This window comes from Pongo pygmaeus, chromosome 14 (assembly GCF_028885625.2).
Source record: "Pongo pygmaeus isolate AG05252 chromosome 14, NHGRI_mPonPyg2-v2.0_pri, whole genome shotgun sequence".
NCBI classification, from domain to species: Eukaryota; Metazoa; Chordata; class Mammalia; order Primates; family Hominidae; genus Pongo; species Pongo pygmaeus.
Window position 1 is genome coordinate 121,276,216 of NC_072387.2, and position 18,982 is coordinate 121,295,197.

General features: G+C 44.6%; 1 protein-coding gene across 34 annotated transcripts in view; it reads left to right on the top strand.

Annotated features, from left to right (window-relative positions):
• ARHGEF7 (Rho guanine nucleotide exchange factor 7) overlaps nucleotides 1-18,982 on the top strand; it is a 191,828-nt gene that overhangs the window by 167,960 nt on the left and 4,886 nt on the right. For 14 of the 34 annotated variants that reach the window (XM_054447141.2, XM_063651156.1, XM_054447143.2 and 11 more), the window contains 4 exons: nucleotides 1,264-1,524; nucleotides 4,248-4,341; nucleotides 6,487-6,576; nucleotides 18,870-18,969. In XM_054447141.2, the coding sequence (XP_054303116.2) occupies nucleotides 1,264-1,524; nucleotides 4,248-4,341; nucleotides 6,487-6,576; nucleotides 18,870-18,969 (545 nt within the window). Of the gene's footprint in view, nucleotides 1-1,263; nucleotides 1,525-4,247; nucleotides 4,342-6,486; nucleotides 6,577-10,252; nucleotides 18,970-18,982 lie in introns of those variants that run through there. The other 20 variants (XM_054447144.2, XM_054447142.2, XM_054447155.2 and 17 more) reach the window with 4 other exon arrangements.

The window sequence follows — 18,982 nt, forward strand, 5'->3', positions numbered from 1 at the left end:
TTCTCCTACAGAGTTTCTTGGGTGGGATGATGTATTCTGTGATCCAACTCTGTCCAGCTGAAATCATTTTCTAATTTTAGCATAAAGCATACTTCCTTTGACTTTTTCAAGAAAGGAGAAACAAAACCAGACACTGCTTTGACGTTGTTGCTAGAAGGGATGTCTTACATAATTTTATCCATCTATACATTATTTCCTATGAAAAGATGACCTTACAGTGGCTTCATAGCATGACCTGCATCTCACACAATTCCCTCCCCTATGCAGGGACTAGAATGTGATCATTGCAGGAAGTTGATGGCTTCTAGTCTTGAAATTGTGGCATTAGCTGCTGTGGGGCCGTCCCTCTCAGCCTGTGTTTTGAAGGTCGTGCACTTCAGAATGCCGACCCCACTCAGGTTTCCAGTTCACAGCGCCACGCAGCTTGTTCTCCCATTAAATGCACCTTACTATTGTTGGCTAATTTGAGGTCATTATTGGCTGATTTTGAGAATTACTTATTTAACTTTTCTCATTTAACTGTCGTTGTGATGGGATATTTTGGGTTTTCCAGGAATATAAAATTCATTAATGGCATAACCCTCTAAGAAGTTAATTTTTGATTAACTTTGTTTTGATTAAAGTTGAGTTTTCTAAGAACATAATTGGTTTTAATACCAGGGTTTGGCAGTATTCAATAAAGAACCAGATGGTAAACATTCTCTGCTTTACAGGTTCAGGCCTCTTGCAGCTGTACTCTGCCCTTGGAACACAACAGCAGCTTTAGACAGGCACAGGCCTGCCTATGTGCCAGGAAAACTTTTTTAAAAAACAAAACTAGGCAATCAGGCCTTAGTTATCACCAAGTGAAGAGTAATACGTGACTGGGGGGAGTCACCTTCCTTCTTACAGCCACATGCCCTGTGTGCTTTTGTGAAATTCTCATCTTTTTACTAGATGAAGTACCTTTTTTCTATTAATGTTACTCCGTAGCTAATAAATGTGGCTAGTGGATGTCTGAGTGCTGGGGCCCCAGCTAGAGCTGCCCCTCCTGTCTGGGGCAGACGCCGCGGGGAGCCCCACGCTCAGCCCAGGTGGCGCGAGCTGGTATTTGGTCCCAAAAACTGACTGCTGAGAGCCAGAGATTCGAATGAAGTGATAAATCCTGAGGTTTATTTTACATGGAGTGTTTAAAGAGCAGAAGGAAGTGCGTGATAAGTGCCCTTTCGCGGTGAGCACGCGAGCCTCACATTCTCTACCCTTCCCGCTCTGTGCTCTTGGCAGCTCCCCTCCCACCCGGTCACTCCGTCCAGCAAGCACGCAGACAGCAAGCCCGCGCCGCTGACGCCCGCCTACCACACGCTCCCCCACCCGTCCCACCATGGTACCCCCCACACCACCATCAACTGGGGACCCCTGGAGCCTCCGAAAACACCCAAGCCCTGGAGCCTGAGCTGCCTGCGGCCCGCGCCTCCCCTCCGGCCCTCAGCTGCTCTCTGCTACAAGGAGGTGAGGTCCCTTGACCGCTCAAACAGCCAGACGACGGTGAGCATGCCTCGGGCCCTGGGTGTGCCGTGCTGGGCCTTCTGTACACAGCAAAATGCACCCTAACTCCTAAAGAACTGAGAAGGGGGTCTGCCTTGGTTCTCTGGTTATCTGCTCTGCTGCTGAGAGGCCCGTGGTAACCTGTGTGGGAAGGCGATGTGCAGGGTCCCCCTCCTTTGTGCCATGCACGGGGGGGGCCTTTACTGCGCTTGCCCGAGGAGTGTGCCGCCGGGGGCCAGGAGCTGGAAAGGCGCTGAGCCCAGGTGGCTTTCACTCCCCGTGAGTGAGGCCATCGCTCAGCGTCTGCATGCTGTCTGCTGCGTCTAACGACCCCTCCTCCAGGTTGGGGATCCTGTCCAGGAGCCCTGCATTTTGTCATCCAGAAGCCATTTGAGATGAAGAGAACATTTACTAATACAAATAAAAAAACAATTACTTAGGCAGTTTCCCCCTTTGATACATAAGAAATCATGATGCAGTCTTTGCTTGTCTCTGTTCTGATCCAGCATTTTTATATTTGCTAGGCGCAAATACAGTACGATTCTAATGAATAAGTATTAACACTTTCTTACACTTTTACCTAAACCAGCTTGGATGAGGAAAGGAAGTGTCTTTAGAAAGCTGTTCTGAGAGATACTTTCACCTGAGGAAGCTGATAATTGAGATGAGAGTTGTTTTCATAAGCAGCTGAGCGTGCTTGGTGGTGAGGTATGAGGAGTGGCGGTGAGAGTATGGCTATCGTGCGTGTGAATATGAGCAGCAGTGCCCGTTGGTGGGGTGTGAGTGAGCGTGAGGATGGTGGCGTGCTCTTGCCTGGCCTTGTGCCTCTGTGTCTGGTCCAGGCCGCAGTTGCCAAGAGAACTGGAGCAGACTTTCTCTACATTCTTGCCAGCAGCCCTGAGGGTTTTAAGGCCCATAGGAAAGTACCTTATAAGAAATCAGGATCTGCGCTTTTCATTTTTTGTTCTGAGTCTTTGTTTTTATGATATCTTTCAGGTAATCATGTGTGCAAGTCAGAATTTTCATTTTCTATCATGGGAAGTTACTTGAAGAATGTTGGTGTTCCTTATTGTATACCTTAGTGTGCACAGTCTAAAGAAAAAGTGAGCTCCTGCAGGAACTGGTGGAGACTGAATTACTAGGGAAGAAAATTGGGATAAAACTGTTGGGCAAAGAAGTAGAAAGGGCAGGGGAAGGGGTATTGAAGTGAAGATAAACAATTTTTTTTGATAAATCTGGCTGCATTTGCTTAGCCAACTCCACACTGGGAGAGAAGGGCTCACACCGAGCAGCTGCCGTCCAGTGTTGCTGAGCACTGCCCAGCATTAGCGTGGAGAGTGATTCCGCAGGGTGTCAGAAGAGGATGTGGAGGCTCGTGGAGGCTGCTCTGCAGCCCACTCTGCCTGGCTCTGGGCGTCAGGTGTGCTGTGTGCTCCGTGACCCTCTGCGCCTGCAGGTGCCCTTGGCGCACGTGGGGGGGTGGGTATTGCCTCTTCAAGGCTCTCCACCTCAATTTGCTTCGAATTAGGGAAGCCAGGAGCACATGTGTATAAATGTGTCTTCTGGAACAGATTGCTGCTGCATTTCTAAGAGCTTTACAATTTTTATAGAAAGACTTGTTTAACTTTTTGAAGGTTATTTTAGATTCAGAGTTTGTTACGTGGCTGTATTGGGTGATGCTGGGGTTTGGGCTTCTGGGGTACCTATTACCCAAATAGGAAACATTGTAGTTTTTCAGAACTCACCCCCATCACCCTCTGCCTTTTGGAGTCCCCAGGGTCTGTCATTTCCATGGTCATGTCCATGTGTACCCGTTGTTTAGCTCCCAAGAAAAGACTTAAAGATAACTTTAAAAACCAAGCTTTGTTTCCTCTGTTTCTAGCCTGGTTCGTTCCATAGTACATCTCATCTTCTGAGTCTTGGTTTCGCGTTTAACATTCGTGATGGTTTATGTCATTGGGGTGATGCAGAAACCAGCCTTTTTTTGATATCAGTATTTAACACGTGCTTGACAGTTGACACCTTACCTGCTCTGTTGGACTTGCTTTGCTCACTTTGTTTTTTGCCATCGTCTTCTGTGCTTGTTTGAGAAGCTGTTTGAAGAGGTAAGGGGTGGGCCATTCCGTTTTGAACACTCTGAGCTGGTGTGCATGTGGCCCCTGCACAGCAGCCCTGGCTGAGCTTGGCTGTGCTCCTGGCACTCAGAGTCAGGTAGCTGAGCACTCGCTCCCTTTTCTTCTCCCTGAAACTCCAAATATTTTCTTAAAGCAATTATTTTTTACTTATCTGTCATTTAATGACAACCTTAGTTTCCTCCTCTCTTTCCAGTTAGCTGTGCCAGGGGATGGGTCTGTCCTAGGGAGCAGCTGCCCCCTCCTCTCCTCCTCCCTCAGGAGCGTGCAGGATGTCTGTGCACACCAGCGCCAGCCTGCCTTCTGGTGACACCTCTCATCACAGAACTAACAGGACCCAAATGGCACGAGGGGTTTTATCAGAATGAAGAAAAAATATTAGCCAAAGACTAATACTGAAAATGCCCTATTGATTTTTAAAAATTAATGTTCAGAAGCTGGTAAAGAAAAATCAAAGTAGGAAAAAGCGAGAAGCTCTTATCAGTGGCTATGATAATTTGGGGTTTTATACCTTTACAGCAGCTTTTCTGATACACCAGTGAAAATGATTGGCTTTAGAGTATGTTAGCATTTTCTTTTGTCTTTCCCTAGGATCTTAGTAAGAGCCCCAAGACCATGAAAAAACTGCTGCCCAAGCGCAAACCTGAACGGAAGCCTTCAGATGAGGAGTTCGCGTCCCGGAAAAGTGAGTACCTGCGGTCCGTGTGGTGGAGGATGTGGCCCCCTGGTCATGCAGGCCGTGGCGTTCCTCGGATGGAGGGAGGCTTGGTGGCTTTCTGAAGACTCCAAATAAAAATAAGATCTGCCCCTTGAGGCAGTCATAGGAATAAGCCACGTAACGTTTACCCAAGCCAGCAGGAAAAGCGCCTTTGTGTCAGTGGTGAAGCCTCCGTGCCAATCCCGGCACCACTGCCTTATATCCCTTCCTTATCCAGTCCTGGTACCACTGCCTTATAGCCCCTTCCTCATCCAGGAGCTGGAGCCAGACCTGGAGGGCTCTCCTGCTCTTCTGGTTCTCCCTCTTGCCTGTAAGATATTCCGCCCACACTTGCTGAAGTGCCATCATCGCCCAAAGTGCCCTCTGCCTGTTAGAAGCATGACCTGCTGTGTTCTCGTGTGGGTAGCACCCACCCGTGCTGTTCTCTTGCTGGTCTCTCCGCTGTTGGACCTGTCCTGTCTGCTCCTCAGGCCTAGGGGTCCGACTCAGCTCTGGGTTCCTACGTGGCCTCGCAGCAAGCACCTGGCACCTGTTAGGTGCTCGGTAGATAGCTTTTGAATAAGTGGAGCCCTTTTCAGAAGTAAGTGATTTTCTTGGGGGTGACTGCTGGGAAGAGATGCACGTGAACAGATTGCTGTGGACTGATGAGCGCAGCCCAGGGAGAGTGAGCCAGCTCTGGGAAGGTTGCAGGATCTGTCCTACAGGGCTCTGCCCTGCCCCGCCCCTGTGTCTGAGCTCAGCCTGTGTTGGTCCTGTGCCTTCACTGCTCACTTCCTCCAGCCTCAGGAGGAGGCCCTGCAGCCATCCCACATGCTCACTGTGCCGCGCCACCGCTGGCCTCCCCTCACCCCCACCTTATCATCAATCAGCCCAGTGAGGTGACCGTGCTGGCGTGTTCGTTCTTTTCTTGTCCTTGTCACCTGATGTCCATGTCAGTATAAGTCACCATCCTGACTGTCGTTCTCCTCAGGTAGTCCAGGTCCCTGACCACCAGGGCCCCTGATGAGATGGAGAGGCCCTGGGGTCTAGCGATTGAAGTGGAGCTGGTGCTGGACGCCTGCTCTGTTGCTTACTGGCTGTGCCGGGGCTTCTCTGTGAGAGGGCTGTTCTGTGGGCCACTTCCTTCAGCAGATCCATGGGCAGCACTGAGCTGGGCTGGGGGCTGGCTGCAGCTGAGACCATCGTTCATGGACGCATGCTTCATCAGCACTTTCATGGGCTGGGTGCGAAGGATACAGTGTGGCCGAAAGAGATCCCTGTTCTCATAGAGCCTATGTTTTAGTAGAAGGATACAGACAAGAAACAAAACAAGTGAACAACGTATGGGCCATGGAGTGCTGCGGAGACCCAGTGGGGAGGAGAGGTGGGAGATTCGGTGCCAGGGCGCCATTTGAGCAGCCTCCTGGGGCTGAGGAAGCAGGCCAAGCAGGTGTCTGGGGAGGAGCTCTCCAGGCCTGGTTGCAGAGACCCTGGGCAGGAACCCCAGGCTGTGCCCAAGGGACAGTGCGCTCTGTGGGCCCGAGCTCCCCAGGCAGAGTGGGAGGTAACATGGCGCCCTGAGCAGCAGGCAGCCAGAGTCCTGTTGCGTAGAGAAGATGATGGGGCCTGGGTTTTCCCAGGACCACGGGCTGCCGTGTGGGGAACAGATAGGCACGGATGCCCACATCGACACTGAAAGTTGTCGGCCTTTTGTTTTTGTCTGGCTGGCATGTGGAAACAGAAAAATGTTTTAATTTTCATTTGTTGTTTCAGTGAGATTGGACATTTTTTCTTAGAATTATTCTTGTTTTGTGACTTGCTTATTCCTATCTCCTGCCGTTTTTCCAGTTTGAGAGTGGGGATACTAATTTTCTTACGGGTTGGTAGGATAATCGTTATAAAGTTAGGATGTTCGCCATTTTTCCAAATGTGTTGCAAATATTTTTAAAAAACTGAAAACCTTTTTGAATATAACTTGTGAATTTTGTAGAAAACAGTTATCTGACAAGAAAATAGCGGGCAGATTATCTTACTTGTCACTTTGGTTGAGTTGATGTCTGCATTGCATTCGTCTCGCCAGTTGCACTAGAGGCCTTTCAGTTCGTTTGTGAACTGTTGTGCGTCTCTTGACAGGCACAGCTGCTTTGGAAGAAGATGCTCAGATTCTGAAAGTCATCGAAGCTTACTGCACCAGCGCCAAAACAAGGCAAACACTCAATTCAAGTAAGTTTAGCAATAATGGCCTGGGAATTGTGGTGGTTTATTCTGTTTAGTTTCAAATTACAGTCTGAAGGAAACTGTTGTAGTAGGCCCCTTGCACAGCCCCATCCGCCTGACCTCCCAGTGAGCGATGTTTCAGTCAGGGGTGGCAGGCAGGACAGCCGCTGAGCTTCAGGTCCCTAAATTCGTGGAGCTGCGTCTGAGCTGTGGGCACAATTGCTGTGTGATTTTCTAGATAAAATTATACTAGGAAATATTTAAATAGAAGGTATTGCCAGAATTCATAATGCTTTTGCTAAGAGAAGACGTGTTTAGAAGATAATGGAAGATTAGTTCAGTTATTTCAGCTATTTAAACTATTGGTGTAGTACTGGAATTTTTGGTTTTTATTTTGTTATTATTTTTTAGTTTCTTAGAAATAGCCAAAATATAAACCTTGAGCAAGGTTTCTTTTAGTCTTTCTAAAAAATAATTGCTTTTAAAAATTTTTTGGAAATTTACAACTGATTTATTCAGCAGATTTCAGAACCACAGGATTTACCTGTGTCTGATGTACGGTGTCTTAAATGAAAAACTTTTTTCTATTAAGGTGGCTTTTTTTTTTTCTTTTTGGAGACGGAGTCTCGCTCTGTCACCCAGGCTAGAGTGCAGTAGCGCGATCTTTGGCTCACTGCAACCTCTGCCTCCTGGGTTCAAGTGATTCTCCTATCTCAGCCTCCTGAGTTCCTGGGATTACAGGTGCACACCACCACACCCGGCTAATTTTTTTGTGTTTTTAGTAAAGATGGGGTTTCACCATTTGGGCCAGGCTGGTCCTGAACTCCTGACCTCAGGTGATCTGCCTGCCTCAGGCCCCCAGAGCGCTGGGATTACAGGCGTGAGACACAGTGCTCGGCCCTAAGGTGGCTTTTTTTTTTCCTTTAAATTTTTCCTCCGGTGTTGCCAGTGAAGCACAGCAGGGTGGTGGCTTACGCAGTGTGCCTGTCATTTACCCTGCTGGCATCTGCGTGCCCACAACAGCTGACATGAGGCACGTGCTGCTGGGGCCTCGGACACCACAGGTGGTCCTTTTGAGAACTGGATGATTCTGTATTCTCTCAGCATGGAAGCTGATGTATCCTCAATTTTAGGACTTGGTGCCCTTTCCAGCTCAACTGTCACTTATCTCACTTGCTCATTTTGTTAATCACCTGCAGTGTGGTGGTTCTAATTAGTGTCGTGTATTGTTTAATGCTGAGAAAAGGAGAGAGAGGAAAGAGGACTTCTCAACTGCTTTAGCTTTTATCAAAGACGGCTACAGCTGTGAAGATAGGATGAGCAGGGTAAATCCTTCGTGGAATCTTGATTATCCAGAAGCTTCTTTTTTTTTAACCATTTTCAGTATTTTACTGATGTCGTACCATTTTCCGTCTATGACATTAAGACTTTTTGCCAAGGGTCAACACTGTTGGTTTTTTTGTCCATACTTTAGTGAAAAATATCCATTTGTAGTGACTGCTTATCAGAATAGGAGAGAAATAGAGAAACAGAAAGGCCTGGGTAACCTATCAAAAGGTGAAATAAATATGTGTATAATCACACAATAATGTCTAAGTACAAATTGTTGTGATGAAAGGTATTACATTTTTATAATTTGATATTGATCATGTTTTAAGTAATAGGCTATAAAATGTGACCATGAATTTTTGGATTGTGAATTTGAGATTTTTTTGTCATCTCAGTTTCAGTTACTTGAAATAAAATTTTAACCAAGTAGTCTCAGATAAACAGACCAGGTTCAGTTGGCCGCCCATCCGTGTCTGTGAGTTCTGCATTTGTGAATTCAACCAACTGCAGATAACTACTCAGAAAAAAGAAACAATAAAAAGTAACAATATAACAGTAAAAAATAATACAAATAAAAATAATTATACTTTTAATAGCTATTTGTATGGCATTTACATTGTATTAGGTACTATAAATAATTTAGAAATGACTCAAAGTGTATGGGAGGTTGTGTGTAGGTGCCGTGCAAACACCATGCCATCTTATATCAGGGACTGGAGCATCTGAGGATTTTGGTGTCCGAGGGGAGTCCTGGAACCAATCCCCTGTGGGTGAGGGCCAACTGAGGGCTGAGCTCTGTATGTCTCATAGTGCCTGCCGCATTTCCTCATGACCAGGGTCCTGTGATACGCTGCGGCTTCACGGCCCCGGCTGCCTAAGGGGAATGGCTCACAATTCCTTTTCTTTTCTTGTCACATTGCCTGTATTCTGTATTTCCATTTCTCCTGTGCAAGAAAAGTGTTGAACTTTGATTTTTGTTTTTAATTCATATTATGGGCAAACCACTCTGGGGCTTCAGGGAGCTTACAGTCCTATATGCCCTTTAAACCTAACACTCACAACTAGGGAGTAATAGGAGAAATTGCTCACTTGTGCTGGAAAGGTGGTTTACTTACTCAAGCTGTCTGGAAATGGGATCATAGTGAAAGCAGCTCTTTTTACATTAAATGCTTAGTAAAACGGGTTTTAAAAGGATAATGTATTTTACCTAAAATGCAGCTCTGTTCAATACACACATTGGGATGCCAAGAAGATTTTGTAAACCAAACTTCCTTGGTATTGATTTCTAACTCCAGGAAGTAATGGCCCTCACGGCCTGTTATGATGTAGTTCTCGCAGTCTGAGAACAGAGGTCAGTTTGATAGAAGCAGGAGCAGGGAGGGGCCCAGGGCTACTGTGATTTGCCTTCACCCAGCGAGAGGCATCCCCGCCTCTGCACGGAGGGAGACCCTGGCAGCCCAGCCTGCCTCTCAGCCCAGGTGCCTGGCCATGGGCAGTGCTCATAGTTGCCAGCCACTCGTGATTATTTCTCTCCTGACATGTTGTACCACTTCCTCTGTCATTCTGCTTTTAACACTGGGACATTGCCAGTTCATGTCTGTCTTCCTGACAGCAGAGGGTCTGCATTGGGGTGGCTGGCGTTGCCAGCAGACCCAGCTTCCCACTGCACCCTGCCTGTGGGCTAAGCTCTGGCGCGCCCTGGGAGCAGGGGGTGAGTGCTGGGGCTGTGGGCCCTGATCAGTCCTTTTCTGCCTTCTGAGTTCTCACAGTGGTTATTGATTGATCAGGTAAGTCCAGACCCACTGTCAGGTTTGTGGTCTTGGCAAAGAGTCAGCTGAAGAAGCCCGTCAGAAATCCTTTGAAATTATTTTGCATTTGATACATCTGTTTATTGATAGGAAACAATTTTTAATTAGCCACATAAATGTTACCTTTCCCAAATGATGGCCTAAATGAGACTGTTAATCGAATGTGGAATAGAATTGGTTAATTGCCACATGTCTGTAGAATAATCTTTTGGACATGGGTGTAATTTGTAAAAGATTTCTTAAATGAGGGCTTTAGAGCAATATCTTTTTTTTTAAAAAAGCAGTTTGGAAACATTGTATATTAGGTTTAATTAGATAATAATCGATCTAGTTTTATTCTAAGGGTTTTGCTAAGTTCGTTATTGTGAAACCCAGCCATATATAAGGAAAAATATGCATTGTTGCCAATTTTTAACAATATTTTCTCTTTTCCTTCTCTTCCCATCACCTTTTGCTTTTGTTCCATGTTTTGGTTGTGGCTCTTCCTGTCGTTCTCCTCCTCACCCCCTGCCTGTCGCGCCTGTCCCTCCGCCCGCCCGTCTTAGCATGGCAAGGCACTGACCTGATGCATAATCACGTCTTGGCTGATGATGACCAACCAAGCCTAGACTCCTTGGGTCGTCGCAGTAGCCTTTCTCGTTTGGAGCCTTCAGACCTCTCGGAAGACTCTGACTATGACAGTATATGGACAGCCCATAGTTACAGAATGGGTTCTACATCTCGTAAGAGCTGTTGCTCATATATCTCTCACCAGAACTAATGCACTTCTGAGCTTTTCTTAACAAATGCTTGTTGTATCGCAGCCTGCTTTTCTTAGATGTTTTCTTGCTGTTCCTTGTCTCTTTTATGTGATATTTTAACAACTTTTGAGAGTGTTCCTGATATTTCCCATTGTACTTTGTGGAGGCTTAACTGCCGATGCGAGTATACGTTTGAATGACTGACTATTGGAGGGAGGTGGTGTGTTCACGTGAGCCTACACCCGAGGGTGCTCTTCGTAAGGGGTAGTTGTTGTTTTATAGCTCCAAATGGTTTTTTTATTCTCAGTGTAGCAACTGTTTGATTTCTTTCTGGATACACCTGTATGAACACTTTTCTATTTTATACTGAAATCACACAGGTTTGTGATCTAAGTGCCAGAACCATGGAGGAGACTCTGGCCTTACCTGTAGGGACCTAAATTTTTTAAGTACTATGAACACTGATCAAGTAGTTGTGGAGAGATGAGAAGAATACATGCAGCAAAGGTGCTGTGAGCCCAGTTCCAACGGCTGTGTTCTGGTAATCGTGCAGAACAGCATGTGGGCTCTGGGCCTTGGCAGGTGCACAGACGGGCGGGCGTCACGTGTGTTCAGAGCTTGTCTCCACCTCACGGCTCTGTGCTCTTCCGTGTGCTGCGTTGTGGCCGTGAAGTGGGAGCTCTCCTTTCCAAAGTTAGAGCTTACTGTCATGGCTCAGATGTTCACTCGCATCTTCACCGCAAACTTCCCCGAATTGCAGTGATTTCTGTTATAAGGCACTTAGCAAGCCTGTACCACTCTACAGTAAAATCTCTACGCTAACAGTTTAAAGCCCGAAATCGGAAGCATTCAGCCTCTGCAAGTGTAGACTACTAGACTGTAGTAGAGGCATTTGGAATACTTAAAAAGTCAAGTGCTGTGGCTTCAGTTCCCCCGGCTCCCCACCCCTGACATCCATACTTACGTTGTCTGGAAGAGCCATGGACACATCATTATTTTCAGCAGCCAGCTGCAGTGAAACTCCATTTACAGCAACCCCATAGTATAAAACCGCAATGCCTCAATGTAATGGGATATTGAAGTTCATTGAAGAATTACTAGGTTGCCATGTAGCTCACTTATTTAAAAAAAAAAAAAAAAATCTCCCCCATTTTCCTGGGATTTGTTGTAAGGAGTTTTCACTGGCCTCACTCAGACCAATTTCTGCTTCAAAAAGAACTGAATGTGACCTGTTGCATTCAGTTGTAGCATCAAATCCACATCTAGTCATTGCTTGAGGGACCAAATTGTTTTCTGTCCCATGCACGCTCTATTTGGTGTTAAAATGGAACCTTATGGTTGTGTTTTAAGTATTCATTGAAACCAGCTTCAGAAAACAAGATGCCGTAGTAAATTGAGAATAACACTTTTTCCTTCTTCAGGGTGGCTGTAATTCCAGGTGGCCGTGATTTCTTTCTTCCCCACCGCCCACTCCTTCGCCAAACCCACGTATTCAGTGTTCTGATCTTGTTTGTGCAGAGTGAACTCTGATGCAGTATCAGTCTTGTCCTGGGAGCCGGGTCCTGCTGCTCACAAGCCCAGAGCTGCCAGGGAGCTCCTGGCAGTAGCACGTTGTTTAGAAAGTTGAGTGGCTTCATTCAGCATGGAACAAGCTAATGGCACAGGAGTCATCAGGGCAGCTGTTAATTCCAAATATTTGTCTGTTCCCAAGTAGCTACTTAACTGCTCACACCATTGGAAGATTTTGTATTTTCATACCAATTAGTAAAAATAAGAATGTTGAGGAGCAGTCAGAGCCCAGTGTTAATCTCCGGCAGAGATGGGGTTTATGTATGTTCAGCCAGATAGTAAATGGAATTTTTGGAGAAATCAGATAACTACAAAGTTTCTATACTTACTGTAAGTGGATTTAGAAGCGATTTTGGTTTTGTATTACATACGGTAGTCCTCTGCGTCAGGGAGCATCTTTTTGTTTGCCTCGAGACTACTCATTAGCGTACTGGCTGAGCCGCCTTTGCCTTCTCGTAGGCGTGGGTTGCCTGTGTCATGCGCTGTGTAGACCACAACACTCAAACACAGTTGCTGCACTTGAATTTTCCTTTAATACCAAGTATCATTTGGTTATCTTACTGGGACATTTTCATTGATATTCTATACACCAAAGTTTTGACAGTTTACCGTCATTCCATTTTGTACCAGTTAAAGGCATTTTGATGATGCTTTTTCTTGATGCTAAGATCACTGCAGAAGAATAACCCGACCTTTTCTTTGCATTTGTTTTGAATGTCTTAACACTATTAGCTTTTGTGATCTGGTTAAGAAGTATTAGTGCCACAAGCCTGAAAAGACAGTTCTCATGTGGCAGTGGTGATGTGGCATCCGGAGGGCCATTGTTTCTACTTTTGTGGGACTTCAGTCATGCTGATAATAGTATCTTCTGTTCATACAATTCTGTAATATTTATTTGTACAGTTAGTATTCTAATGAAAGGATGAAGAGTCTGAACTAGAAGGTAGGTTTAAGCCATCACCAGGCCTTTGCAAATGGCCTAAATGGTGTTCCCTTTGAAGTAACACTTGCCACAAGTATATAATAAGCTATATTAATTGTGTTTTGCATAAAATTGCCAAAACACAGTAATATGTATATAGTGGTATAAGATCTTGAAAAAAATCTCTATAATTGTGCTCTTTATCTGTGAATGGGAAAAGCCATTTTTAGTAGGTGACTACCATTTGAAAAACTCAATTGGATGTATATCTGAATGTTGCATTGTATTGTACAGTATGCATATTATTGTTTGTGGTTACATATGGCAATGAAGTGTTTGTTTTATATTAAAAAAAACCTGTTATGTACAGTTGAAATAAATTTTGCATTTGCTAGCCCGTGGCTTTTAATATTTGTTACATGGGGGAGGGGAATAGCATAGTTTGCAGTGTAATATAATTTGGCTCTTCTACCTGAACGGAACATCTTCCAAAGGCAGGCAGGTGGCAGATAGAACCCTTCTGTCTGCCTTGATAGAAAAGCTTGCACTCTCTTAGATTAGCTGTGTTCTGGACAAGACAAAGTCACTCCTTGTACATTTCTTATTTCATCTCTTTCCCGTTTTTTAAAAAGTTTCAGTCACTGGCCGGTTTGTCTTCAGAAAGAAGCATTATTTTTTGTGTGTGTGCATAAATGGGAAAAAGCACAACTTTAAAATGTTTTTATTTAGACTAAGGCCAGTTTTTAATTTCTGTTTTATAAAGTGCTTGTCCAGCTAAGAGAGTAATGAAGCAAAATAAAGGGAAAGGAAACACGAAGTACCTGGTGGCAGGTACAGTGACAGGACAAGGTGCAGACAGTACATGTAGAAAACTCTCTCAGCACAAGTTGGGAGTTTTCCTGAGAAAAGTAAATTAGACCCTTAGAGCCATAAAGAACAAAATGGCCTAGGTGACTTTTGGAGAGATATTACTAAATCGTTTTTAAGTGTAGTCGTATTTTGCTCCACTGTGAATGTTATTTGATTTTCAGTTGATAGAGATGCAGATTTTAGAAAAGATAATGAATTTAAGAAGGTGAATTATCCTGCACATGTCCTGGATCACTGGCCAGATGGACAGATATTCTTTTCTGATGAACTTACCCTGTTTTTAGGCTTTTGGTACAGGCAGGCTTACACATGCATGCACGCACACCACACCGGTGCCTGGACTGGACAGTTGCGCTGCGTTGCTCCTGGAGCAGTTAGTTGTGTGTCGTCAGATAAGGCCCCAGAACGGTGTCTAACAGCCAAGCGTGGTGGTCGCGAGCTGGCACTCGGGGCCCCAGGGGTTGATCACCACTGTGTTGCTGCTGTGGCAAGTCATCTCGTCTATGAAATGGAAATACTGGATTAGATCTGTGTTTCTTAAACGAAGCTCCGTGGTTCTCTAGGGATGTGTGACTATTTGGGGTGGGGGAGGGGCAGGGTTCTCAGACATCCCTAAAATGTTAAGTTTTGTGCTCATGTTAACACACATGTATACCAGGCTTCTCTGGCTCACACCTCTGAGTGAGTGTTGCTGTGGGGTCCTGGTGCCCCCTGGGGTCTCTAGTCGTGTGGCACACAGCAGCCCCTGAGAGTGGAATGCTTGCTGCAGGATTTTTCAGCACTGGGCAGGCAGACACCGAGCATCTACAGGCACATTCTTGGAGTCCTCGAGTTTGGGAAGTGCTGGATTGGTGTTAAGTATAAATTATTTCATTATATTCATGTTTTCCATACGGAAATAAGAACCAACCAGCTGTTTTGTGTATGTGGTTGTAGAAATAGATTATAAGCTGATCTAGCACTTCCCAAAATGTTAGCCACAAAACCACAAGATGTTAATAATGATATTTAAAAGAAAAAAAGTTCAGCACTCAAATGCATTCCAGAAACGCTGAATTAAAGTTAAGTGAGTATTTTTATGGCAGACTTCATCAAAGCCTGTATTGTGCTAAGGGTGCACTGTGATTCTCCAAGAAATGTAGCCCACAAGATTTCCCGAAACGATGTGTTGTGGAACCCCTCTCATCTCCCAGAAACAAAAAAGTTTGGGAAACACAGATCTTGACTGTGCTAGAACCATCATGAATGTGTTCATCTCTGTCTGAGCCTCTGTTATGGATTTTAAATAAAGTGAGAGAACATTATCTGATAATTCTGCTGTTAAATTGTTTTTCCATTCTAGGTAACTCAGGGAATAATGTGCTATGATGTCTCTAAAAACACTGTTAATAATTTCTGAGATAACTTGTTAAATCTGCTTTCTAAAACATTGTTCTTTAAAGAAATAGTCAACTTACGTAAACCTGGCTAGAGGACATTTCTTTGTTTTTTGAAAGGTAGTAAAAACTTTTCAATCATTTTAGAAAAACTGTCTGTTGAAAACTAGGCAGATAATTAGAATTTCATTATTTCTAGGCATGTTAATAATCTTCATTTACAAGCTTCCTAGTTCGCCATCAGATCCATAAATGGCATTTTTCACATTAGTGCATTTCAGGAATCAAGCAGTACATCCTGTCTGTGATACAACATTTTCCAGCTTATATTTGTATATCACTAAATCCTTCTCGCATGCTTTAAGTGTAGCTGTAGAAATAAGACCTGTGCCATGCATATACAGTAATTGTACCAGTTCTTACAGGCTTAGTTCCTCCAATTATGCTACATAATGGAATGACTTTTACCTTTATGAGTTCATCTGTTAAAAGATATTTACAAAATGTAATATTTAAATCCTCAGAACAGCTCTAGAGAAGTAGTTTTGCCATGCTTTGTAAGTCATGAAATTGAGACTCAGTGCTTAAGTGATGTGCCCAGGTTAACTTAAAAGACTCGCCACGAGGGGCGTCCCAGCTCTGGCTGGAGGCAGTGGACACATGGCTCATGGCCTCACAACTCCTTGTACAGAAGTCGACCCCGTGTCTGACCCATTTATTTACAAAGTTGACATTCTTTGTGATCCTATTTTATGTCATTTGAAAATGTTAATGCTGGAAACAGATGATGTAAACAGGTTGTCTAGGAAGGTAGAAGAGACAAAAATAATTGAAATACAGAATATACTTTGCCTGATCCGCAGTTACATAACTTTTTCCAGTGTGTCTCATTAGTGACTCCATTTGAAGAAATGTGTAGCAAACAATGTGAGATACACAAGTGATACTTTTGTGAATTTGACTCTGAAACAGTCATCAACTGTCTGGGCTCAAAGCAGGACAACTGGATAATTGGTGGGAAAATTAGTTGACTAAAATGTGCGATGTTATCAGTGGACTTCTCTTTGCAGGGAAGAGTAAGTGAAGCCATTTGATTTCTTCACATGTGGTATAAATATCTGAATCTTCATGAATAGTCTGGATTTTGTTTCATTTTTTATTTTCTATGAAATTCTTTTCTGTATCTTTTGGGCAAATAGCACATTAATTAACATTTTCTGGTAGGAACATGGGTACCCTTTGCATTTGTATGAGAAACACTGGCAGCTTCTCCTCCTGGCTGGCACCCCACATTCTGCTGTAATATCCCTCACACATCAGTTTCCTTCCTAAGCAGTATTTTCCCGTGTGGCCCACGTGTCTCAGCAGCATTACCCGTTAGCCAGGAAGGGCCCACCGGGAGGCAGCCCAGGACCCACCGCCCTCAGGGTCCTCTCCCGTGGCCTCTTGGAGCACAGGCACCTGGAGTGTCAGGAGTCCTCACAGCCGGAAGGGCTGTCTCCGTCCTTGTCTCCTGGACCTGTAGAGATTCCTAGGGCTGATACTACCAGCCTAATGTTTTAAAAAACGTTTTTCTGAAATCATATCTTGCAGTCCTGTCTGAATCTTCTGTCCGAAAAGTTATTCCTGAGACATAGGTCACCGTGTGTGCAGATGGGTGGACTGTGGCCCAGGGGACCCATGTGAGGAGCTGGGCCCTCTCCTTCCCTCCCTGACTGTCAGGTCTGCTGCTGCCAGCTGGTAGCACAGTGGAGACACAACAGCATGAGGGGGAGGGAGGGTTGCCTTTGAAGGGGCATTTGGCCCACTTTAACACAGACGCAGGTGTGCCAGCCATGGCTTGTGACTGAATTTTAAGTGCTGCATTTGATCCTAAGATCGTGCGTTCTCATTTCCCATTATCGGTGTGGCGAGTGTCTCTTGAAGCTTGTGCCAGGTGACAGAGCGGCACTTGGTTGCTTTCCCAGGATGTAATCTTATCTTCTTATGCCTGAGAGGATGAAGGAGCAGTGTCTTGATTTTGTTCAGTCCCTGAATTTCCAGTTTCCCAGGGGTGCCATTTTGAGGAGTGGAGCAGGTTTTACAGACGCACGAGGGACAGCACCTGGCCAGTGAGCTCCAGGCCTGGTTCCTGTTGCACGCTGCTGTGGAAATAGCAGTAGTGCCCTCGCGTGTCAGGAACGTCTTAGGAGCCATCTTAAGCTTTGGCGTCATCCTTAACCTTGTTATGCTCAGGGGAGCCTAAGCGTGCAGTAAAATGGTGGTGAAGCCACTTTTTTTTTTTTTTTTTTTTTTGAGACGGAGTCTCGCTCTGTCGCCCAGCCTGGAGTGCAGTGGCGTGGTCTCGGCTCACTGCAAGCTCTACCTCGCGGCTTCACACCGTTCTCCTGCCTCAGCCTCCCGAGTAGCTGGGACTGCAGGCGCCCGCCACCATGCCCGGCTAATTTTTTGTATTTTTAGTAGAGACAGGATTTCACCGTGTTAACCAGGATGGTCTTGATCTCCTGACCTTGTGATCCGCCTGCCTCGGCCTCCCAAAGTGCTGGGATTACAGGCATGAGCCACCGCGCCCGGCCGAAGCCATTCTTTAAAATCCCATCTTCATAAAACATTCATATTGTACTGAGCTTTCCTGTGACAGTGAGGCTGCGCAGCAAGTGCCTTTCTTATGATCTGACAAACTTTTAGGAACAAGCAAAAGGCGAGCCAGAAGAAAGACCCAGCAAGCGGAAGCACCATAGTTTCCATAGTTAGCATGTCTCCAACATGAGTGTCCCTTCTTCATGGAGAAATGTTTATCATGGTACCACTTGCAGGCGCTTGTGTTCTGTGATAGATTATAGCCTTCTGATTTGCATCTGGTATAATTTTTCAAAAATATAAATGGTACACGTTATACTGTATAATCTTCAAGAAAATATTTTCTTTAAGAAAAGATTTTCTCCCTTGCATCATTAAATACAATTTGATTCTCTTCCTCACCTTTTAAAATGAGTATTTTGATTTCCTAATTTCTAAAGTACATATTTTGCAACATTTATTGAGGGCCTGTCCCATATAAGCTCTTGTGCAGGTGTTGGTTGAATGACACAAATGTCCTTCTGACATTGTGAGCAGTTTGCTTTCATTTAGAAAAATGTTTATATTCTAGGAACTATAAAGTTTTCATAAAGGACCAAATAATAAATGTTATTTTTTCTAAACCATGTGCTATGATGCTGTAATATCTTGATTATTAAATGTTGCTGTAGAGTAAAATGTTTTTATTGCCAGATCTTTGATGTATAAACACTCACTGTATATGTTCTGATTGGTCTCATATGTCTTTGCTGAAACTCTTGGAATAATGGCTCAAAATGGGATGAATATCCAGAGCAGTACGGTCACAACCTTTAACTTCCTCCCTGTTAAAAATGCTGGGGTTTCAACAATCCATAATTCCAATTTGAAAAGGGCTACAGTTTCCTTCCCTCTGTGGCTTTGGTCATGAGGAGGCCTGGGCTCAGTAGACAGAGGTGAAGAAAACTGGTAAAAGATGCCCTCCTTTAGCTTGCCTGGATGAACATTTTTAAATGCATAGTTGCTAGAACTTAATGTTTAAGTGATATTGTATAGTCAAGTTATTTTTCTTCATTCTGCCACGGTATTCGCCCAAGGTTTATTTATTATTTTTTCATGATCCTAGGTTCACGCAAAGAATCTGCTCCACAAGTTTTGCTTCCAGAAGAAGAGAAAATTATAGTGGAAGAAACTAAAAGTAATGGTCAGACAGTGATAGAAGAAAAGTAAGATGTCTTC